This window comes from Megachile rotundata, chromosome 11 (genome assembly GCF_050947335.1).
Source record: "Megachile rotundata isolate GNS110a chromosome 11, iyMegRotu1, whole genome shotgun sequence".
NCBI classification, from domain to species: domain Eukaryota; kingdom Metazoa; phylum Arthropoda; class Insecta; order Hymenoptera; family Megachilidae; genus Megachile; species Megachile rotundata.
In genome coordinates this window covers 16,175,053-16,200,446 of record NC_134993.1, presented here as the reverse complement: position 1 = coordinate 16,200,446, position 25,394 = coordinate 16,175,053, and the positions used below count along the sequence as shown (strand labels likewise).

Below are 25,394 nucleotides of genomic sequence, written 5' to 3'. Positions count from 1 at the left end.
GCTGTTTAATTATACTTTCATAAGAGAAAAATTGTACGAACATCTTGCAGAGTGTAATAAAATCTCAAACAAATCCACGAGCATATCTCGTTTCTTCGAATTCATCGATCAATCAGCAAACAAGACAAAACACAATACGCATTCAGCGATGAATCTCCAATTAAGAGAAACATTGTCGGGATTTTTGCAGAAGAAAGCACAAAACGTTAGTGAAAGTTTCGAACACAATCTAACTCGTTTCAGGACAAATACTCAAGCTCTCTGAACTGTTCGCTTCGACGAATTCCACGAGGCAGATTACAAAATCGCGATTAATAATCGAACGCGCGTGAATTCTTCGTTGCCGGTCATAAATCTCGCCGGCAATCATCCCCGTTCTTCTTAGGAGGATCCGAGCGACGTTTCTTCGTCATCGGGGTGATTCAACGACGTCCCGACAATGATGCTTCGTTGCCGGGGTTATTCTTTCGCCGCGTTTCCGTCCTTCGACAACGATCGATGATCGATAAGCCGACGCTGTTACGCGATGCCTCTCGATATTAATCTCGACGAAAACGCGCGGTTAATCATTGCCATTGTCGATCGCTGAGATCGGTTCGTATTCTCGAGAGAACTGATTCTTCATAGTTTAATAAATGGAAAAATTATCGTTCGAAATTTTTTAAACTATTCAATGTACATTTGAAAGTAAAGTTTAATCAGAGCAGAGAAACTTTTTTTCGTGGTTACACGAAACTATTATTCTTTGAGTTAGATCGTTGGCGAACACGTTCCTGCACAGTGGCACGCGAATAAGACAAGTGCGTGGGTGGCTGGGATAAATTATCGGCTTAAGCTGAAATTCCGGGCCAGAGTTTCCGCTCAGATAGGGAACTTAAAGACGTGAATTAAGGGTGTACCGGAAATTCGCAATGTTTTAGTGCAAACTTCAGTGTTAATCAGAATTAGAAATAATTACAAATAGATACAATAGGATATATTGCACGAACCATAAGAAATGTTTAACCATAATTACTCTATCAGAACACATAAAAATAAAAAAGAAGAAAGCATGTAAAGGGTAAAAATTGAAAGTTCAGATAGAATATTAAACGATCACGCAACGACCACCGCGTACGTTTAATAAAACGCGCAGGTCGAAAGTTAACGCAAGTCTGCGTATTTTTTTTCTATCTCGGGCGGATCGAGTCTCGGCGGAATAAATCGTCGTATAATTCCCTTTGGCGCGGAAGGTCCGTGCTTCGTGACCGCGATTCATTGAGCTTATGCACGCGAGAGCATAAACATGTCGCTGGCTCATTATTTATCGAATTGTCTTATAGTCTTGGTGCTGTTACGCGTACGATTGCCCCGAAGCGGAAGCACGTGACCCCTGCGGGAGGATCATAAATCCGTCGCCGGTAAGAGGCGGACGATCGAACGAGAGATTTGAAAAAATTTACATTCACCCTGTTGCCGTGCTATCGTGCGCGATTTCGATTGCACGAACGATATTGATCGATCTGTGTGTGGTCCATCTTGATGAGACGTGATTTACTAGAGGGGAGGATAGGTGTAATAAATTGTGGGGCAGTTACTAAGGGGTTGCATAGCCGGTGTGACAAAAAGGCACATTCGAAAATATGAATGTTGTAAATTCAGTCATGAAAATTCTGGCAGCGATGGACAACTGTAAGAGGGTGAACAAGAAAACATTGCGTTTATGGAAATTGCACCCCATCTTCAGGACGACGATTTCGCGCGATTGTCCCAGTACGCTTTTCTTTGATTCCCAGAGAAATTCAAAATTACGTAATCCTGTAGGAGCGGAGAAACAATGGGCACAATAGGGAGGCAAACGTCAAACAGATCTGTGTAAACCGAGGGCAGAAAGGGGTGTGTACGCGAGCCTCGATTCATCGAACATCTGTTCGTCGATCTCGCGGGGAACTTTTGCGAAAATAAGGCGTGTAGATTGACAGATGATCTCGTGATTAAACGTAACGATCGAGAAAGGGTTAAACGTGCATATAAATAACTTTGATCGATTAAATTGTTTGAAATTATTTTTGTAAAGGATCGCTACAAAACTTGCTTCGTATTTATTTAAATTATCGAACAGAATTCTAACAATAGCGTATATATACTTTGTTTCATTATCACAAAGACAATATGATTCGCAAGCTTCCGGCTGTCTGCTCCATACACAGATGAATCAGCTAAGCAAACACAGTAATTTCATTGGAGGTTATTCGCTTCGCTTCCCGACAACGTGATCATAAATTTGTCAGCAGAAAAAATCGATCAGCATCGTCGAAACAAGGTGTCTCGAGCGGGTGTTTGCGCAAGTGCATCGACGAACCGCGATAATAATAACACGTTCGATGGCCAGGCTGGTCTGTCTTTGACGGTGAAAACGCGCGAGCCATTAACGGAGACGACGAAGAAAATGACAGAGGAAACGAGGGCTCGGTGAACCTCGAAGAAATCGCCATTATAAGACTTCCGACCATGGATCCCGAGGGCATCGCCGAACAACAATGCGGCTGAAAACGCGAGCCGAAAAGATAAGAATATCAAAGCCCTACCAGACGAACTGTTCTTTTCCTATTGTATTCTTGCCCGCGACTGCAGAAACGCACCTTTAGATCGTCGCGCTCTGATCGATTCAAGTTTGTCTCATAATCGTGTTGTTTTCTTAAAACAGCTCCGCAGTTCGTAATTGGAGGAAGCCATTACTTTACCTTTAATTCCTTTCTTGGTTTGTTTTCGCTGTTAATTGGTATCGATTAGGAGGTCCTCTCGTGGTAGGATCACAAAAAATTTTTGAACTTACCAGCTCGAAGGGCATCCATGGGCACACTGGGATACGGAATGCTGTAAGGGTAGCCCTCCTTCCGCAAGGTTTTCGGCTTTCTTCTGGGTCTGTACTTGTAATCGGGGTGCTCCTTCATGTGCTGTGCTCGTAACCTCTTCGCCTGATCGATAAATGGCCGTTTCTCGTCCTCCGTCAGGAGTTTCCATTCAGCGCCTGAAACAATCAATCGTTATCTTAATTAAAATAATAAAATGAGCCGAGCATTCGACTATATTCACATTCGATAACTTTCAATTTAACAGAGGTAGATTCCGAAGATGATGGTCAGCGATGGTTTGCGGAATCTTTGAACGAAAGTATTACGCGACAAGTTAACGAAGGGTACCGCGCAGAAATTTAACCTTTCACATTCATACAGCTTTGCCTTAATCCACTTTGGAGCGTATTTACGACTGTTCTGTCGATCGTGGACGTGACAAATGCGTTGCAACGATAGAGATTTGCAGGTTCATGGATGTTAACTAACGGCTGTATCTCTATGCTTCAGTGAATTCGCTTCTGCGAAGCACATATAGATTATATTCGATTCGAAATTATTAGCGTCCCCGTTGCGTCATCGAGACATTTCAAGAAATTCTGCCATTACTTATTCTGTCTTCGCCTTCTCCTTTCGTATATCAACCTCTAACGAAGTTTCCGACTTCAGGAGCATCTTATAACATTACGTACAATATAATTACATAAGTTATTTGTCTGATACAAGCGTACATTTCGATTGAAATCATTTTGAACTGCTAGACGAAATTTCACGGTGGAAATTGAAAACGCAATTTTCCGCGTGAACAATCGTGAGCGGAGTGGATTTAAAATGAGGCGCGATTACGGTTCGTCGATAATTCAACCATAACGGCTGGTTCTGCCGGTGGTGGCACACAACACGGTTTTCATCGGGTAAACACTGAGCGTCCGAATGCCTTTTATACTCATTGATCGAACGCGTTATCCAAGTGCCTATCGCTCGTTTACAAACTGCTTTATACCAACTGCAAACACGCGGTCGAGAGCCGGCATGATCTACGTATACATATCGACAGTTTTTTCGCGCGTAATCCATTTTTTCATCGATACGTTTGTTAGTAAAATAACTCGTATTGAAATCGAGTCATCAGAGTAATCGGTAAAAATTTGATCGATGCAAAAATTGCAGAAAGTAGAGGGTGGTTTCGGAAGACAAGGGGTGTCGTTCACCCGAAACAACCAATGTTTTCACGGCGAAACCTTTGCACGTTTCTCTTTCTCCCTCTTGCGTTCGTTGTTCTCAACGGTAGCGGACCGATTGTTCTACCGAGAATTAATTACCACTTGTTGTGGAGGCTGCTGGTTGCGGCTGTGTAGACAAAGCACGAAGCCTGGAAACGGAGGCTGCCTCAAACGAGAAAACGACGCACGGCGTCCGAGTCGCGCGAAGTCCGTTCTCTGCAGTCACGGGTGCAACAAAGGGCGCGCAGGTTGCCCCTGCGAATAATGGCGGTTGATACGGAGACGTCTTTAATCGAGATTCGGACACGTGACTGTTGAAATTTGCAAATCCGGAATAAAAATGGGAAGATGAAAGAAGAAATAAAGTAGAGGAGAGAAAGAGGAGAAACGAGGCCAAAGAGTCTGAGTAATATCAAGAACTCGCAGGTTCTAAGTGAATCGCTCAAGGGGGATGAAAGTTCTCGATACAGAGAGGAGATACACTAGCGGAAATTCGAGGCGCACCGGAGCAGATAGAAGCTAGAGAGGATGGGATTCGCGTAGCCCGATGGATCTTTTACTCTCCTCGTTATTGTTGCTGACAGCAGGCAACGACAATGGAAAGAGTTGCTCGGCATAGTGGAGAGTACGCGAGGAAAGAGACGGGGGTAAAAAAGAGAGACGAGCCGGCTAAACAATACGGACACGTGGTGGTTCACAATGAACCTCGAGGAACGTTGCGAGAAAGAGCGAAGCGGAAGAGGGAATCCGAGATTTTTGTCTTCCGGGACAATGTGGAACGCTGATAACGCATTCGAGCCGAGCGACTGGTGTCGAGCCATTCTTAATCCTTGTTCCAGCCATTCTGAATGCGTTCCCCGGGAAAGAAAGAATATGTAGCGTTTCAGGATAATAGTTCGATGCAAAGCTCCCTTTGTTTATTTGTAGCTTTCAATGATACTATGACTGTGGATTAGGTGTACACAGATTTTAAAAGTGTACCAGCCCTTTGCGCTAAGGGGTGTGCTCGTGGGAGGTGCTTAGTTTCAGGTGTAGGGGAAGGTCGCATGGGATTTAAGAATTTTACTCTAATCATATCTTGACCATGTACACTTCGCTTAGCGATCGTGTCTAATAAAGATTCGAGTACTTGGGATGACTAGTAGGGTACTAGTAGCACTAGTCCCGGAAGGGTGGTTTCCTTGGAGCGTATTTACATTATAGGCTATCCGAATCGATACACGTTTTCCCCGATCTAAAAGGCAGGTGGCAGGTTGTAAGAAGGGGAAGGGTTAGAGAGGAAAGCGGTGAACGGGTTTTGCTCGATGGGGGTGGCGTGTTTGTTTAGAACAAAGGCTTGCCAGCACCGACGGTATTAGTAGGTAGGTATTCTCGGCCAGTACTCCTTCCATCTCTTTCCGTGCTTTTGGAGAGGGCCACGACGACGACGACGACGACGTCGTCGAGGAGGACCGAGCTTCAGGCACAATGGCGCCTGCTTTTCAGTCCTTTCGTCGGCGAACAATGCCGTTTATTTAACATCGTTTAAAAGTACAAAGCCTGTTAATTAATAGACGGGGCAGAAGGAGGGGAAGACGGAAGCCGGTGAAGAGGACGGGCGGAGAGAGGACAGCCATGGCGACGGAGAACCATTGCTAGCGCGGCTTTTACCACACCAACGACGAACCATTGCCTCGACATTACTATTCCTGAAGGCGACTGCTATTAGTCCAGCCAGCTACCAAGCCTTTCTTTTTCTTTTTGCTCTTCATTGTCACCGGCAAAACTAGGCTACTACCGCTGTTCTTATATCCGGTTCTCTTCTCTCGTTATTTTCTTTTTCCTTCTACGTTACCGACTCTAACGCGCCTTTTTCGAATCTCCCGCAAAATGGATCACGCCTTGCGCACCGTTCTACCATGTACACTTTTCCGTTTCCGGCAAGTTCTACTCGCTTTCGCTCTGTTCGGATTGCGGGTACAATTCTTGATCCAGTTTATTATTACTAGTAATTGTAATAAGTTTTGAAGAAGTGGTTTCTATGGACGCAATTAACAGTTGCCTTTTTTATAATTTTAAAATATTTAATTTGAAATGTTACTTGCTTTTAAGGGGACTTAATATTCTTGAATCCATTACTGAGCAAACTAGAAAATAATACTTACTGTTAGAACAATATGTTTATTCTTTGCTTTCTTATCACTGAAACGTAATTAAAATGTATTTAGCAGTTTGCTTCCTGGTCGATATTACCGCGCAATTAAAGTACACTTTAAAAAGCGAAATCTTTTCCTTTACGAACCAAACTAATAACTCTAATTTTGTAAAAAGCTTGTTTCCGTTCTTCTTTGCCAATAACCTACCTCAAAAGGAACGTTAAGTAATAATGGTAGTTAATTGAATATTTTCTTCCTTCGTAAGCCGAGGTTTTAAATAACCCTAGTTTCGCAAGAAACATAATACAAGTCCCCAAAGCTAAGTTGTTCATTAAGGTCCTGAATAGACGCGAATTTTTACGACAGACAGCTCGTCCTGAAAACGCTTTGGACGGAGAAAGAACTCTCTGAAACGTAGTTTTCCAGAAGAAGAATCTCTGCTTGGAAGACTAATTTTCTTAGGGGCATTAACAAGGATACCCTTTTTAGAAAATATCCTCCGCAGAAACACTTCCGAACAAAGGGGATCGCTTGACACCAACAACACTTTTCTGAGCTGACGCTTTTAAGAGAGAAAATTTCATTCAACGTATAATATTCGAGAGAACGGGTGTCTCCGCTTTAAATGTTATAAATCTTCTCACGGGGAAGATAATGGGACGCTTTTGAAAAGAACGCCTCTGAAAACAGTTTCTGCGAGCTGTTAAATATGCGGTCAGCAAATTGTGGAACAGTTTCTTGTCGATCGATAAATATACATAATGACTGTGCGATAAAATTAAAAAATTCTACACTTTTTTGCGGATTTACATGTTCAATCCGAATTTCATAAACATTCCTTCACGACCTTTTGAAATTTTAATAAAGTATTCGAACAAGTTTCCGATACGCATTCTACTTTCTACCGAAGTTTGCTTCGGCCGTGGATACAAATCCATTTACTCCGTTTCGATTGTATCGGGTAAATTGTAAGCGCAGACAAAGGGGGTGAACGTAGTTGGCGAGGGCTCGTAATCCGAAGGAAAGTGGACGTAATCGTGTCTAGGACACAGCGAGCTAGCTAGTGCAAGACTCGCGAACGAAGAAAACAATCCGCGGAGGACCCCGACAACACTGCGAATCCTATAGAATCGCGAGAACAATGCCGCCCTTGCGACAAAGGAGGAAGCACAAAACGCCCTGCACACAGGTACACGCGCCGTTACACCCCCAAACCCTCCCTCGATCTCGCTCACCGTCTCCGCGTGATTAAAAATGATCGTCCCCAAGCAAGCTTAAAGCTCTCGAGGATGAAAGCTTCTCCTCCTATTGCACCGCGGATACACGCCTATCGCGAGCAACTTGCCCGCGGATCGTCGGCCTGGACAGGGCGGGGAAGCTTTCATTTCACGCTACTGAGAAAGCGTCCTCGATGAAGAATTTCTTTTTCTCTTCCCAGAAACTCTGCCGCGTAATGATCAAGGGTGACGGAGAAATTTAATGGGGTTAATGGTAAATCTTTAGGCGCTCCGAGTTAAGTGACTTTGCACAATTTTAAGCTTTCATTAATATTTCTTCTTACTAAACGTTAACCATCTACGAAATAGGTACCTACGTCTGTGATTACTCACGCAAAGTCATCGTGTGAAACCTAACCATTGTAAAATATAAAAATATAAATTAATATATTTAATCGTTAATTACAGTTTTAGAAGCGACTACGAAAATGCATTGTAATATATCACTGTGACACCGAACGTGCGAGCGCATTAATCGCCGTGACGAATTTAATTCGAAGCAATTCGTTAGCGTTCGATTCTTTGTAAGAGGAGAAAAGTAACAATAACGCGGCCCATTAATCTGCAATTCGTGCACGGCTCGTTAATACGTCCAGCCAGTCTTCCACGCGGAATAATAGATCGTTAAGGTCGATAAACATGCCATTGTTTCCCGCCAACAACGCGAACCACGTGGACCTATCATCGAGATAACGTTGCCCGAGGAGGCGCTAATTTATACGGCACTGGTATACGTTTCTGACACGCGGATGACTTTGTAAATTACTTTGGATTTCATGGACTTGCTACTTTTTCATTTCATTCTTACACTTCTAATTATAATCATTCATCATCTAACTTTGTAGTCAATAAAATATTCGGAGGATTGTTTGAATCATGCATTATTTATGTACACATATTAGTGGGATAGCAGTACACTCCTCAAGTATAACTTACGCATATGTGGACACATATTTGATCTCTGATTTCAAAGCCGACTAATTAATAGGATTTGAACTGAATAGAGAATAGAGAAAATCACAGTAAAAATCTGCCTTATTAGCAAGTTCAAAGTTTGCCCCTGAAACTCCATGCAAGTCCGTGAGCTAACAAGGTTTCCATAAAAAAGTGCAGCTCAACCTTGCCAGCGGTTTTGCCGGTAAAAAGCAGCGGCGACGGAATAGAGAGGAAAAGAAACGGGGTAGAATAAACGTTCACGTTTAAGCAGATAAGCCGCAAAACAGCAAACCAATTTGAGATAATCGGGTCTCCTAAGCGAGGCGGGTAAAATCGTCGAAGGGAAGAGCAGAGAACGTACCGAGTCCCGTGCTTGTTTCCCGAGGCTCGAAGGGTTAAATAGGGTTGTCCTTGGTCCGCGGGGGAGGATGAACTCCCTTCTGCTCGGCTCGCTTCAACGTCGATGAGCGAGCAAACCGACAAGTCGTTTCTTTGGCGAAAAGAACTCTCCGTAGGACGAAACGCGAGAGAAAGAGAGAGGCTGTGTACCGGGAACCGGCAGAAATACTTCATTACGATGAAAGCTTTGCTTCTACCTTCTCAAGTCTCCTCCATACCCCTCCTCTGCCTCCCCCTACAACCCTCTATCTGCTGGTAACCGTGTGTTTCTTCGTCCCTGTTTTCCACGGTAAACCTGCACCCACACATACGCGCATCGCAATCCACCACCTTCTCATTTTTTTTTTGTCGACTTTCCTCCACCCTCCTCCGACTAACCCAACCCCTCGCTTACTCCGTCTTCGTTCCGCACGCGAAAATGCGTGTCTTCGAGTGCGAGAGTGCGTGCCGTGTTCTCGTGCATTTTTTTTACAGGGTAACAATGAGGCCGGGTATTTTAGACGATAGGAAAAGGAGCGGAAACGCGAGGACACGAAGGGGAATTACGACGATCGATGCTCGTCGACTGGATCGTCACGAGCTTCTGAGTAATTGAGTCCGACGAACGGGACACGAACAACGTTTTTCCTGCAGAGACTCTCTCGGGATATCAAAATCTTTCAGATTGTTTTCTTCATTGAGACAGGTGTTTCGAATACCGTTGTTTATACATAAATAAGTTGCAAGAGTTTTAATTAAACATTAAACTGAGCATATTCAGAATTACCTAGTAAAATTATCTGCGAGTTCAGACATTCCTAAACATCGGTAATGTTATTAAAAAAAATACACGCGCACATCGTTCACCGCGAAGCAAAACGAAGAAAGAATAGCACAATGCTCAGCGAAGAAAACTCAAGTTTCTTCGAAACTTCTCATCACCGTAGACCCCGCCAGTCTAATCGATTCTCATTCAATTAACAATCCACCCCAGCCAGTCTCGCAGGAAATACGAGCGAAGAAGCAAAACCCCTTCCCACAGCGGAGTCTACCTTGGCAAGATGAGAAAGGAGCCCAGACGGGGTGGGAATCGAAGTTTTCGAGCACGAACGCGCACACGGGTTACACGAACGTCCAATAACCAGATTAGCTCGGGCTATTTCCCGATGGACCGTTTGCTCGATACCACCCCTCAATCCTGCTTCCGGTACAGTTTTGCGGAGGATCGTGAAACGTGACGGACTGACCGAATGGAAGATAAACGGAGACGGTCATCTTGCTAATCGACGTCGTAAAATTCGATCGAGTGTGTGCGACTGTCTGTGACGTCTCGATGCGAACTTACGTACGCGAAAACCCTTACAGTGCACAACCAGAACTATTCTAAAATTGAACAATTGTAGCACACATCACTGTACAGTCAATGTAGCTTAAGACCATATGCGAGACTAATTTTGATTAGTAAAATAACACAGATATAATTTGTTAAATATCAGAAAAAAGGCATAAAATTCAAGAATGTTACAAACACAACCCCTCGAAATCCAAACACGTCCGGTAAAAAGCTACCCCCCGAAAGTAAGAATGAACCCTTTGAAAAATTGCTGTCACGATCAAAATGCGATTTGCCCGGCGCCCCATTACGGTCGGCGGTGCGTCAAATGGCGCAGGCGGATGTCGGCCTCGCGAGTTAACATTTTCTCCGGAAGCCGCGGGAAAAGCACGAGGAAGAAAACGGGTCCGCGGCTGCATTCCACGCGAGATTCCAGCGAGCGAACGAGTCGAGGGTGCTCCTGCGGAGTACATCGGTTCCTCGAATCTTTTGTCGCGGCAGTTGAGGTAGCAGCGGGGGTGGGTTTGGCGTGTAGGGTGGCGCGGATCGTTCGGCGAAGGAAAAGAGACGAGGAACGCGCGGGGGTTGGCGGTGATGGTGGTGGTTGCAGGATGAAATTTGCAAATGCTCCGACAAGCCAGCCACGAGAGTCGCGGCGGGGTGCAGGGGGTTGTACATCAAGCAGAAATGTACGCGGTGCCAGGGATACGGCGGTAAAAGAGCGACGAAAAAGTGTCGCTTCGACAAAGGGTGCAAGCTGGAGAAGAGAACAAGAGGGACGAGAGGGGTGGATCAAGAAGAAGGGGTGGAGGAGGAGGAACGAGGAGAGGCAGAGTTAGAAGGGGGTGGTTCGAGCGTGCGCGCATCATTTTTGCCGAGGAGCAGGCACTTCCCTTATTCGCCGTCGCCGGGGGAACCCGAAACGGGGGTAGAAGAACCGAGGCGAGGAAGAAAATGACGGATAAAGAAGATTCGAGGGGAGCTGCGGGAAACGGGCTTTGTCGATTCCCGGGTATTTAACGGAAATACCAACCGGAATACCTTCGTCCCCGTTCCTCTTTATCTCTTTTCTTACCCCTCGGTACACACCCTCCCCTACGTACACAACCACCTATACGAATATAATTCGAGAACCGCTGGACTCACCGACTACCAAAGGGTACCGTCTCGCGCTAACTGCCGTCGCTTTTGCTGTCGACATTTCATTCAAACATCCGCACAGTCTGACAGTCAAACTATCATTTTCAATGTCGCACGAAAGTGATACTACATTTTGTGTCATGACTACGAGCCCCTATTTATCGTTACATCGCGTTCAATCTTCAGTGTCATGGCTAAAGTGATACTCTTTGTAAAATTCTTTCTTCTTCGACCTATTGCAACCGCGATCTTAAAATTTTGCAATTATAACATATGTTTAGGTACAATGATCAAATAGTGCTCAAAGAAACTGTCTTGCATGTTCCATGAAACACTCTCACGAAATACAGTAGAGAGTTTGTGAAAAGTAAAAACTTACCAAGCCTCTTTGAGATTTCGCTGTTGTGCATTTTGGGGTTCTCCTGCGCGATTTTCCGCCGTTGCAACCGGGACCAGACCATGAACGCGTTCATCGGCCTCTTGATGTGCTCCACCTGCGCCTTCTTCGTGGTCGGGCCAAGGGGGCTGCCGAGGCCAACCCCCATGGGACCGACCCCCGCACCACCGGGAGGCGACGTACCCGACATACCCTGCATACCTCGCAGGGTCTCCGTGAAGGAGCCGTCGCACATGTTGCCGCCGGCTCTGTAATTAAACGCAGCCACCAATTAGTAACCCCAACGGCTACGTTAATGGAGGGACACGCCTACGTGAAAACAGCCTGGACGACCTCGAGTCCGACTGACCGAGGAGACCCCCAGGCCCTCCACGGACCTATTGTTTTCGACACTGGACAACGCGACGAACCTCGACCCTTCCATGATTTACGATCTACGCGACGTTATCTCGGTTATTTAGATCATTCGTGTTTCTGTCTGTACCGCAGGCTTCTAGAGCAGGCTTGTAACTTTTATTTTTGGTTTGGGAAAACTTTGGGTAAACTTAGTAGGTTTGGAGATTGTGATCAGGGACTTTCGGAGAGAAGTATAGTTTGCAAGAAGCTATTTGATGTTTGATGTAGGTATAGCTAACAACTTAAGCACAAACGAAGTCACATTAATTCGTGTCGCACTGAATGACACTAAATTGAATCGTGAGGTAATTGAATCTCGTGTGAATTAAAACTCGCAGGAATTAAATTACACCGAATAAGATAGAATTAAATTGTATCACATTTAGTTGTAGGAAAAGTGAATTGGATCGCGTCGAACCTAATAGCTCCAGATTGAATTAAGTGAAATTAAGTTGCGAGAGAATTACTCCGAATTGAATATTACGAAACTGACCCGTTTTGAATCGGATGAAATGGAATCAGATTGAATGAAATCGCGTGAAACTGAATCGTAAAAGTCCAACTTTCTCAGAATTAAGTAATAGTGGTCTATGAAGAAACATAGTGGATAAAACATCTGATTACGACACAAATTCCAATTACAACGTGATAATTTTCTGCTAGGCTAATCAAGAATAAAATCCCATCAGCTGCATCATTAGTTTCAACTCTATCAATTTTCAAATGTACAATTTGATGCTTGTCACGTTGTATTATTACTGGTAACACGTTCAGGACAAGTTTTCTCGTGGACACGAACAAATTACCGAGTCCTAAATTGTAAAGAGTATGAAAAAGTCGAACGCCGTCGCGAGGAGGACGAAAAGATCTGCGGACCGAGCGATTCACCTGACGATTCTTTTTTCTCGGCCACAAAAGGCGCGAATCTTGAGCGTCAAAAGCTACCAGAACGAGATTAAAGTCGTCAAGAAAGTGCTGAATAATCTTCTAAATTGAGGGACGCGGTTGCTTCAATCGTCATTGCGCTCGTTCGGGTGCAACAAGTTCCTCTGCCGAACGCACAAACGTCGCTCTTTCAAAATTAATTTATTAAAAAGAGACCTTCAATTACTTCGTTTTGACAGAGCTGCAAGTAAATCAGAATAGTGAATACGCTGAATAGTAGCTTTTTTAGAGAGAGCAAAAAGATTCATACGAATGTATTAAACAATTTAATAATGTTATTCCATCTTTGACACTAAGTAGATAAAAAGGAAAATTAACGCAAATTAGTAGTAATAGTAGTTATTATGTCACGGAGGGAATTGTCGCAATGGAAGACTTTTGTGATTTGACAATCTATTAAGTTGGACAATCAATTTTTGTTTTTAATACGACAGTAGTTTTCGTGTTAACATTATATAAGTGCCACGGCGATAATACAGCGAGTGCAATATATTCACAATAGATGGCAAAAATTTTATGTAGAAATAAAAGTTTGAAACATGAAAAAATCGATCCGATATTTATCTTGACAATAAAAGCAGTGGGATGAGAAAATATCAAAAGTAAAAATTGTTAGAAATTCTGTAGCGCAACATAAAATATTTTGAACAGGAATTTTTCAAAGTATCTCGAAATTAAAGTCGAAAGCCCATACGACCCTATGGCATGCCATGGGGTTCTCGTGGCTTTTTTAATTGTGCAGCAGCGACACGTGGAAGAACCGAGCGAGGGTACTCGTGGCAGCCACTCGTCACGGTCCCGGTAATTGCTTATTCGTTTGCTCTTTGATTCATAAGCAAATTAATCTTATCCTTTCCTCGTATCAAAGCCATTAACCAATCTCGGCGCGTTGCTGCCTCCGTTACGCTCTCTGCTCCGTCTTTTTTAACCCCTAAATGTCACCCTTCGGTTCACGGACCTCACCCTCTGGCCTCCTCTCTCCGACTAACACAATTACACTGGATCTCCTTGAGCATTCATTAAGAAAGTAAGAGGAAAAAAGAAAGAGAATAACAGAGAGGGAAAATCTGTAGTGGTTGAGGGAGTTAACCCCGGGGGCGGTAGTTACGATTTCGCGGGGTTAGAATCACCCTCGGTCCGGGCCACCCTCGAGTGTCATTCAGGCCGGATTAATAGATACGTTGGTTAGAGACGTTAGAGTCGTGAAGGGATGCGAGAGACGTGGTCGCTTTAGAGAGGCCCCAAGGGTGCTCGGGGGTGGTTCAACGAAGATGCTGGAAGTAATGGCTGTTGACAACCAGCGACGGGGGATTAGGAAGTGCTAATTGAATGTTTAGGCTACGGACTCGAATACCGCACGCGGCAATTTATTGCTCCTTATTCGCGAATCTCCCAGCAGCACAAAAGCCACCCTCGAGGATTCTCCGACGATCGGGAACCGTGCAAAAGTCGATTTACATTTTAATAGAAATTTTTCGACGATCCAATACGTCTGATCGTGATTTGCTTGAGAAGGTCAGTGACGGGAAACGACCCCTGTACATATTTATACAAGTGAACTCGAAGGTTCAAGCAGAACGGTTTATCTTGCGATTCAGAAGTGTAGCGCTTCTTGGAGCAACTGGGTCACCGTCGCCGTCGATAAACACTTATCCAACTGTGTTTACATCTTCGGTATTCGATTAGTCTGTCGAGATTTTGTCGATAGTGTTCGATCGAGTTACGTAACTCGATTTCATATTACGTTGTATTAAGCAAATTTATATTTCAAATTGTTAGAATTCCAGAATTCATGCTAATAGATTTCAAAGGAAAATAGACCTGAGTCTCTAACTCTCTGACGACGACAGGCGAGTTAGTTGTAACTATTCACATACTACAATTAGATACTCAAATATTAGCTACACAAATTTCGAACGAGAGACTATTTGAAGAGCACCAAAGTTTAACATTTGAATTGCAAATCATCCTCCAATGAATAGATCCTAACGATACAAACTCTATCTTAACCTTGGAACATTCCAAACTGTGGTGTCCAGATCATGTACTCAAACGTTTATCGATACAACAGATGATTCTTCTCTCGTTCAAACGTAAAATCACCAAAAACGTAACCACGAAGAACGGAGAACCATGCGACTTGTCCGCACGATTCGAATATTTTGAACATTCGCGTACAACTCACCTCATGAAGTGGCCGGCGGCTCGTTGGTGCAAGTCCAGCTCAATTTTGCTGCCGTGGTTGAGACTTCCGTCTCCGCTGGTTCCCGCTAAAGGTGGTCAGCGAATCGCTGCTAAACAACAGGCGCAACGTAAAACAACAACAACCAGCAAGTCACTGCACTGTCATATCAGACGATCCACTCTCGAGTCCTCGATCACTGTGCTTCTCACTTTTCCTGGCTGACGATCAGGCGTGCGTGTCGCGATCCGGGTCACGATCCAACCGCGGCATCCTTTACCGAAAATGTCAGTGGCGAACTTATCACGTTGAGAAACGGACTTTTGAACGTCACACGAGGACGATCGCGCGACGTGAACGGCGTTCGATGTGCCTTCGCGGACGATAGTTTGGGGAGTGTGCACGCACGACCCGACGCCTGGTGTCGATCCACGGAGTCCTCGGGTTCTCCGAACCCCACCACGGCACTTGAAACGGGTGAAGGACTGCTCATCCAATGGCGGAGCGCGATGGGCGGACCCTTCGAAGTAAACGCGGTATCGCTGGCTGATTCGATTGGCTACCGACTCGAGACCGTCGATAACGAAGCCGACCTGTATTTCCTGAATCCCCTCTTCGGGTGCACCGCGTCTCCCTACGTATCTACCTGGATTTTCCCTACACGGTTAACCCTACCGGGTTTTCCTCGTTTCGCGAACTGGCGGCGAAATTTCGAGCCTCGTGTCACTGTTTCTTATTGTGGAGCATTTCTGCCCGATCCGGATATGTTTGCCTTTTCGGGATACAGGTGGCACGGTTAGACGATTAATTCTCCAAGAAATTTTAGAGATGCTCTGACGAAACATGGATGCAAGAAACATAGGAATATGTATTATTGTCAGGGACTGCCCTTGGTCCAGGAGTTCAAAGGGATACCTATGATTTTCATATATCGTCCAAAAGTGTTGCCGGATATATTAGAGCTAACTTTGATGATCAAAAACTCGGTTGTGATCAGTATGAACCTCGTACACCAACATTTCGTCGAACCTTTTCATCGTCTGACCAGTTGTCGGACACTTTGAGTCCTTATCTCCTTTCACAGTTCCCAAACCGCTGTGCTATCAAATTTCACACCTAATACCCAACCGGTTCAGCAAGTCTACACATTTTTCTGAACTGTGCACTTTGAGCGTATCATGTTACGATGACACCCGTTCATCAGGTTCGACAGGTAGGTTATCTCTTCCTGTCGTTCAGACCCATCGAGCAGAATTTTCCGGTAATAATTTCTGATCCTAGGCTGTTTACGTTCGCATAATGCAGGGTTGTATCGGTGTCGGGGGTGGGTCAAGCGTTCGAGGAAGGGAGAGAGGAGACACAGAGAAGTAGCACCCTAGGAGAAACTAGAAGGAGTGGGAGAACAGCCAGGTACAGTTGCTACCGCCACCTCCACCTCCACCGACCACGGGTACCAACCGACCCAGCCCATACGTGGTGGGGACGAAGTGGAAGAAGGTGGGATACTCCGAGATGGTGGCCGTTGCTATTGCCGCGTCGAATTCGAAAGAACGCTGCTAAGAATGGAAATAAGAAAGTGACTTCTCTCCTCGATACCGCTCTTCCCCTTCTCGCGCCAAACTCTTCAGGTTCCCAACCGTTGGCTACACTTCGCGGCTACCGGAGTCCCTCTTTTCAGATGGTTGTCTCTCGAGGAGGAGGACATTGCGTGCTCGAGGCAGCCCACTCGCCTACAAAATGGTAGCTCCTGCAGGTTTGCGCTTTTCGACGACTGGGGTACGTTTTGCACCCCTGGTGAACGACGTAACCGGTTCACTTGGTAGCCAAAATTAAAAAATTTCCAAATTAGAAATATCATTGCCCTTTTATCAGGCACTTCCATCACTGATCCAAACCATTCTTCCCTCCCCAAACTTTTGCTCTGCCAATATCTTCCATCGATCGTCGAACAAATGACGAAGAATCTTGGTTCCACTCTTGCGAGAGTTCGAAGCCATAAATTAGATTCTTGAAACCACGAACCGGGCGCCATTAATAAAGGATGTCCTCCGCTTCGGCATCAGCGATCATCGAATCTTGTTCGCTCGACAAGTTGGAGAGGCTGCGGTCTGGCCTGATTTGGCCCGAAAGTTATTATCGTCTGTCGTCGTATCGACGTTGTACAGCGTGAGATTTACACTTGGGGCGTTATTCAATGTCGAGGATCCCGAGTAGGGAGCGGCTCTCGAGGGTGGCGGACCCCGGCCCCTCGCGAAACAAAACATATTGTCCGAATTTAATTGTGGACGGGGTGCATTAGATATTCATACGTTACATGTTCCACGACGCGTACAACAATATGGAGGCTACCCTGATGCGAGCACGGGGAGACAGCACGTGCTACGACCAACGAGGGGAAATAAATCTTCTACGCGATAAACACTGAGCGACGAGTCGAGCTAAAATTATTCGAAATTTCCTGGTTAAGTGTTTGCAAATGTCTCTTCGTGTTTTAGACACTTCTATGGTGTCGGATCCTTTGAATTATTATTAGATTTTGGATGTTTACGCAAGGTTCAAGTAAAGGTTCCGTCTTCTTCAGAAAATGAGAGAAATTATCAGATTAGCGAAGGGGGTGCCAAAACGTGGGCCACATACCCTCGCCACTTGGGAATAAACAAGAGGCGATCGATGAGCTAGGAGGGTGGAATCGAGTGTCTATAGAGAAAAAGGACGGTCTATAAATTCTTTTGTAATCGACGCCACTTTGTCCCGCCACCTTTTCACCGTTACGTGGAAATGATGAAATCGTTCGATTGTACTCTGTCACTCCAACCATATTGATCGATATCCCGACAAAATGTGTCTTGTACTCTATTTGAGCCACGAAACTCAAACAACCCTATATGTATACAAAATTTTACTTCTGACTTAAATTTGTAGCTCGATCGCTCGGATAGAAATATAGAAAATTTATAGAAAAAGAATGAAGGAAAGTAAGAATATGGCACGTAGCACTTGAAACGTCTGAAGCATATTAGCAGATAGCCAGGTCGATGTTTCACGAAGCGTATCCTCCCCGTTTCGTTCCATCACCTGGCCACGTTGCATCGTGAAAGGTGGGAACAACCGTGTCATCCCGAGCCATTGTCTAGCAAGGATCCCGCAGTTTTGTGGCGATGAGTCGAGTCGGAGCGTAAACGCGAGCCTGCCGTTGGGACAAAAGGCGGCCACCAGCTTTTGCAGCAGGCAGCCTGATCTCCTTAAACGAACCAGCCAGGACAGAATACGAGGGGTGGCTGTTTAACGAAAATGAAAAGGAATTTTATTAGCCTCGGGTCGATTTAAGAGGCGAAACGAACAGGGGCCGAAAGAAGGTGTCATCACCACCCGCGGAACGATGCGGTTAGGTTAGATCTTCGGAGCAGCTGATCTTCTCGAAATCGAGGATCCTCGAACACACCCGCCGTTGTCTTCCTCTGTTTTGCCCAGGTGCAGGTGTCGCAGATAAGCAACAATGGCGACAATGGGCAGCCACCGGTAAAACTGAGCTCGTCCAAAAGGCCGGTGAGAATTGTCGACGCGCAGCGGGTCGTCCATTTTGCTCTATTGCCGGCCGGTGGCTTGCTTGTTTCCTTCTTTTCACGGACCATGGCCGTGTAACTCGGGTGTAACAGTTTAATAAAAATGGCTCTTCGAAGGACAGATTGCTGGTGTTAGGAGATTAGCGAAGTTCCGAATATTCCTTCTTTAATTTCAACTTATTAGAAGCTAAAATTTTTATTTTCACTCCATGTAACCATCTTGCAAAGGACTTATTGTCGTACGAAAATCAGCTGTTCCGGTAGGTGGTTGAATCGGTTGTTCACGAGGCGATAATCGGTGCTCTGGTGGTCTACAGGTGTTGTACAGGCTCGTGGACCCATAGAGCATGGGGCAAGCCGCAAATAATTAATAACAGTCGAGCGACAAATCCCGGAAGCGACGTCGTGTAGGCATCAGTGTGGAACAAAGGGGAACAGGAGGGCTAATGCCCGGCTAATGCTGCCGCTAAGCCCTTTAAAAGCATCCGACGGCTACCCAGGATCCGTTGGGATCCATCGTTCTGCCACCTACTTACATGCGAATTTGCACCTACAAAGGGCCTCTCCGGCTTACCCCTAACAACCTTCGAAAACGATTACGTGTTTTTCTCGAACAGCGCTTTATCAACCGAAAATACATTCTCCGATCAATTCCGTGTAATGACAATGGTCAGCGGTAACTGAACCAGATCGTCATCGAGCATCGTTTGAATACACTTATTTTTGGGGTAAAAGACGTCGTTCGGCATTCAGTCGAGATTTAACCGGAGAATCGGTGGGGTTACAACATTGTTTTCTCGAGGAAATTCAACGAGGATAGTCCTTGGACTGAATACGTACATCCTCCCTATTTGGTCATTGTTCGGTCACTTTGTTGGAGATACAATAGTCTGTATTTACAATTGTACGCTTTCTGCAAAAATACTCGGATTTATATTTGGCAGATTATGCCAAGGGTTTACCTGGAACTTCGCACAGACTAGCAGTTATTCGAGGCTGCAGACAATTAAGTTATAGTTAGCAAGTTTGGTCCAGATTAAAAATTATTTCTAACAATGTAACGTGTCTATGAAACTTATATTTGCCTCCTCTTTTTGATTAACAACGAGTGTTCAGCGTCTCCAGTTTCGAAAAGCAGCTTCAGAAGAAGAAAGCTGGCAGTCGAAGTTCAGTACACAGAAAGCATCTCAGGCTGAAAATTCGACGGTCCAACTGGATGTATTCCGTCAGGCTGGTACACAAATGTGGAATTCTTCTCTCGAGTAGGCGGCACACGTCAACGCTGTAAGGTGTCACAAGGGTGAAAAAGAAAGAAAGAGAGGGAGAGAGAGAGACGAGAATTTATCCACGAATGTCGCGTGTGCTCGCAACCCGCGATTTATTTGCCCGGGCTAAAAGCTTGAGAGCCGTCGTGTATTCCGCGCTGGGAATACCAACCGCCGGTGTATTCTGTATTCGTGTCGTCGTATTCTCATCCATCAATTCCACGTATTGCAAGAAGAGGACGCTGAAGACGAGGCGGTATGAATCGAACGTTTTCTTTTTATTTCATTGTCGAAGTTGTTGTCGTTGTAATTCGTCGACTTTCGCGCGGTTTATTTTCATCAGGCTCAGTGAAAACGTACCTATAAAATGGGCGCACCCTAGATACGTACCGTGTTAATATTTTTTATTCCAGAAAATCTTTATATTTCCCAGCTTCCTAAATTTCCAAAACCTATTAAGCGAATAATCTTCCCCGAATAATTGAAAGATCGCCAAAAGCACGATGTTCAATTTAAAGTCAAGTATTATCGAGTCGCGAAGAGGAGCAAACCGACGTAAGCGTATTCTTTTCGACACGAGAAGAAGAAATCCAGGATAAGCCGAATCCGGGATCACGAGATTCTCTTCTCCGCGGCTAAAATGGAGAATCGTGTATGTCCGCCTTTTTTGTGCACCGCGGCTTTCGAGGATCTGACCAAATTAAGCTCGTATCCTGCGAGATCCTCTTACGACATTATCGAACCCGCGCGAACGTGGTTTCCACTCGTGGACCTTTGCGACCTTTTGTCGCGATCAGACTTGAAGAGGATCTGCCCTTATTCCGATGGTGTTCACTTTACGATGGCTAGCGTGGCAAATTGTGAAGTTCTCGAAATGAGAATACAAAGTAGTGCAGAATAACTATCGATTTACTAAAACTTAAAAAGCAGCGAAGAGTTCAATAGCCGGTCACAGATGTAGAGCCATGCGACGAGAGGAATAAATGCGTCTAGCACAAACTAACTTCTAAAAACGTCAATTTGTTCCGCGAACAAAACCAATCCCAAAATATTCAAAACTATAGAGCGTGGAGCTCAGACTAAATTTTCCACGTTTTTTAGCATGGAATAGCGTGGAACCTGTAACCGATGCACAACAAAACGTCCCGGCGACGGTTTTGTTATTCAACGTCCACCTGTACCTACATTTTTTCCTGCATCAGGGAAAATCCGATTCTCCGGGTTGTTCTGGGTAGATGAAACCACGCTGGTTCAGTGTGTATCGTCTGGGAAATATAGTGCGCTCGTAAAGTTGCAGGGTACATTTGTGAAGTACCAAGTTCCCAAATTTATAGATTTCAAGATTTGCAGAATTTGATTTTTCTGTACTATGGAAGAATTGTAGCACGCTGTATCCCCCAGACCGCACTCGCAGGGACATCTCATTACGCCCGAAGAAAGGAAAGTCGAAGCCACCGAGTGATCCGCATCGTGGCGGTGGCTGAAGGATCTCCTACTGTCATTTAGCCCCGACACAATGGACTCGGCCGTCTGCTATCCGATTGTTTGGCTACATTTTTTCCCACAAAAGAAGAGGGAGCCGCACACGCGGCTCCGTAAACGAACATCAGGGAGAAACAGAGAAAGATAGAGTCAAAGCCGAGTCAGTCGATCGCCAATTGACTGACGTTATCGCTCCATCTTCCAGATTAGGAAGATTGCTTAGAAGAGAAGGCTGCCCACCATGGATACGATCGTGGTGTCTCCTTTTATTCTTCGAAATCGGAATATTGCTTCTCGATCGCGATTCCGGAGCCGATCAAGGGTAGAGGAGCTGAGCTGTTCTGGAAGTACTTAGGAGATTCGATTACGAGAAACGGGTCTTTTTGGAACAGCTGTCCTGGTTGGGTTTGTAAAGTGTAGGCACTCGTTTCAATGCAGTTTGAGTGCACTTTGGTTAGGGAGACTTGTCGGAGAACTGCAGGACTTTGTGATCATTGAAATCTCGTGTTAGAATTCTTTGCTTATTGGACTTTCTATTCTGTGTACAAAGTTTTCAATCCTTTTGCTAAAAGGACACTTAAGCATCCTATTTACTCCTCATCCTCTTACCTTTACACAAAATCCTTTACACAGAATCCCAAGTTTAGCTAGTATTGTTACGTAAGCTGCACCAATAAATAATTTCTCCCCCAGTTTGCACCCTAGGTGATTCACTCCTTAACTCTGACCCAGATCAGTATAAAAAAATTAGCATTCCCATGAAATGGACCGATGTCCACGGAGGTAAATAAGATTACAGAGAGAGCGGAGAGAAAAAGGAATTGGAGGGTGAGGAGGAGACCGCGAGCGGAGCCACAAAGGGCCGCTGCAAAAGAGAGGACTTTACCGGGTCGTTGCACGCTTTTCCGCGATGATCGGAGGAGATAAGAGATCTACGAGAGAATAACTTCCCTTTTGTGAGTAGTCGAGCGAGCTTGGCCCCTGCTTACAACCCCCTCGAACGATTTAAAGTTACACGTACGCGCAAAACGCGGATAATCCGATCGCCGATCCATTGTGGAGGATCCGCACGACGCCCACCGCTTCTCCGCGTAAACTTTACCCTGGCTCTTCTTTACTGTCCGACCTCCCTCTGTCTCGTCTGTCCCTACATTCGTTCAATTTAATCGGTAACCGGGGTTAACGTTCGAGATCGTAATCCTTTTACTTCCACGGATCTGCCTCGAGCGTTCGCTACCGCATAGAAATCAGGTTAATTATCGTTACAGTTGATTTGGAAACATTCAGTTTTAATTGTTGTTAGATTCAATGTAAAAATAATGTTGAACAATTCTCTCTCTAGTTTTGTATACCTTTGGATCACATACTCCCAGACCTTAAATTTTTCAAAGATTTTCAAAACGTTACAATTTAAAGAATGGAGCAATAAAAAATCGTTCGGTCACGTTCCATACGAGGGTGTGAAAGCACCTGCCCTCTCGAAGCGTCACGAAACACCTTTCCCTTTCAAAGTTTGTCCATCTACCTGCCCAAAAACTCTTTATCTCTGTCCTTCTTGTAAATGCACCCCGAACGCGAGCCACGAGCAAGAGTAGGAAGGCGTCAGGTTTCATTGAGGGTGGTTGATCAAACGAGACGAGTTCGTGGGTAGAAACGGCCTCTAATGGCCTGAAAAGCCGAGAACCCACGCGCATTCCGTCGGCCAGACCGCTGGGCGCCTTCGAGGCTCCCTCTTCCCCGCTCTCAGTTTTGGCGGGAACGACCAGCGGCCATTCAGACGATCGAGAAAGCGATTGTTAACGCCTCGATGGAACAGGTATTCCTGACGGACGCGAGGGACACCAGCGTTATTCGATGATCCAGCGGATGGAATCTCGAGAGGTTCCGACGCGGTCGAATCTTCGATCCTTCGAGATGGAAAGAATCTTCGAGGTCTCGCCATTAAATTTAACGTGAGGTTTAAAGGTTGCAGAGATCTGAGGATCCGAGAATCTGGATCTAGAAATCTGGGAATGAGGAGCTCTAGTTTGCTATGTTCATACTATTTTCATTCTCTTTGTCCTAACATTACATCACAGTTCATGATTAAATTGAAATCTGTTTCTAGACGGGTACAGAAAAGGCAGTAAAGAACGTAGACGCAGGAAGTCCGAAATCGTTCGCGGTCGAACTGGAAGGAGAGATTTAGTTTCGTCTAACGGGGCAACAATAAATTCGTCGTGCTGTTAATAAATCCCATTGCCGGCAAGAAGAGAGATCTGAGCCATGGCACAAAGGCGCGGATGAACGAAGGATACAACACAGAGGGCGGCCCCTTTTGCAGCATTTATTGTAGGAAGCAAGCTTAAGTATTGTTACCTGCTGCTACCGGCATCACTCCTCCCTCTCCTGTTCGCCGTTTTTCTCCTCCTTTTCTTCCACCATCTCCAACTTGCCATCTCTTCAAATCTACCGCCTCTTCACGACTGCCTCCAAATCGCTAGTTCAGTTTCACGTCGTTCGATCGTTGCTCTGAAACTCAAAGCAATTGTATTAGAAATTGTAAGTCTGTTGCCTCATAATTCGTACAACCGTTAAACCGCAGTATATCGGATGGCTTATGATCGTTAACGGCCGATTAGAAATTTATTCATAGCATCAGATCATGGTGCCCTGGCGCGTGTTACCTGCTCGAAAGAATTCGGATCCCCTCCACGACTTTTTGTCACGACTTTCGCCACCCTTTGGCACAAGGCAAGTGGCATATGCGTAGCAAGGATGCTTTTCAACGAAGAGACGTTAAGTTGGAGAGGAAAGAAGCACGCGGCTGGAAACATCGATTCGACTCGATGCGATTTCGCGTTCCGACAGGCGACACTCGCCAAACCCCCTCTGGTCCCGATGAATGCCAATCGGAATCTCGGGAACCGAGATTTGTGTCGCGGTTTTGCATGACAGTGGACCGGGGCCCCGGTGCTGTAAGCGACGTCGAAATGGCACACGCTGCGCCAATCGCCGGAATAGACGATGTCAAATCGCTCGAACCGACGCGACGCGACGCCAATTTCGCGCTCATTTTACACTCCTGGCTATCATATTGTTCGGACGCCTCGTTCACTCTCGACGATTAGCTAATCGCTTTCAAAGCACGGTTTTGCACAGTCTGTTCGAAAAGTTCGGAGCTCCATTAACTGTACAGTTCGTACTACTTGAAGCGGACACTTGATTGATTAAATAATCATGCAAATCAGATACTTAACTGGTGATGAGACTCGCACATCCATTTCTGCTTTACTTCTGCACAAATATATGTATCTATATCTTCTTACAGCTCTTCCAAATATTTTTCAAGTCTTACAATATATTAAGAACAACTGTACATTCTATATTAAATAGACTTCATATAAGAAAGAGTAGCTATGGTTGTACTTGAAACTGGATCTACCGTCTATATAGAAGAGTCATCCTCTATCGATGCAAATAAACTAATCAAAACTCACCCCCCTACTCCCAGAAAAACCGCCAGTTTCAACGTACACTTTCGAGTTACCGTTTCTTAAACGGAGCACAATACTCCGGTGCGTTATTGGAGCGAATTTTACGTTACATTTCTCTCGAAACGCAGACACAGAGCGGGTCTCGCACAAAGCCGTGCGATCTATCGCAAGGAAAATTGCTCTCATTGAAATTCAAAGTCGCGACTTATTATTGCGAGCCGGGAAAAATTAACATCCGAATCCAGGGGCACGAACGATTGCTCGATGGGCGGTGATCCGCGGGATTTATTAACCCGGCGAATGAATGCGAAATCGATCCGGTTGCTCTCGGATCGCAACTCGGATGTGTTCGTGTGTGGTTTTTCTGGGTCTTGATCGAGGCGTGGCCGTGCAAGCCGATCTCGAGTCGCCAGCATCGCAATAAACGATTAT

General features: G+C 45.3%; 1 protein-coding gene across 2 annotated transcripts in view; it reads right to left on the bottom strand.

Moving 5' to 3' along the window:
• Positions 1-25,394, bottom strand: part of LOC100878719 (uncharacterized) — an 84,093-nt gene that overhangs the window by 7,186 nt on the left and 51,513 nt on the right. The window contains exons 2-4 of one of the 2 annotated variants that reach the window (XM_076536799.1): positions 23,845-23,997; positions 11,636-11,901; positions 2,816-3,010 (exon numbers count right to left, since the gene is read on the bottom strand). In XM_076536799.1, the coding sequence (XP_076392914.1) occupies positions 2,816-3,010; positions 11,636-11,901; positions 23,845-23,924 (541 nt within the window). In that variant the 5' untranslated portion in view covers positions 23,925-23,997. Of the gene's footprint in view, positions 1-2,815; positions 3,011-11,635; positions 11,902-15,179; positions 15,600-23,844; positions 23,998-25,394 lie in introns of those variants that run through there. The other variant, XM_076536800.1, reaches the window with a different exon arrangement.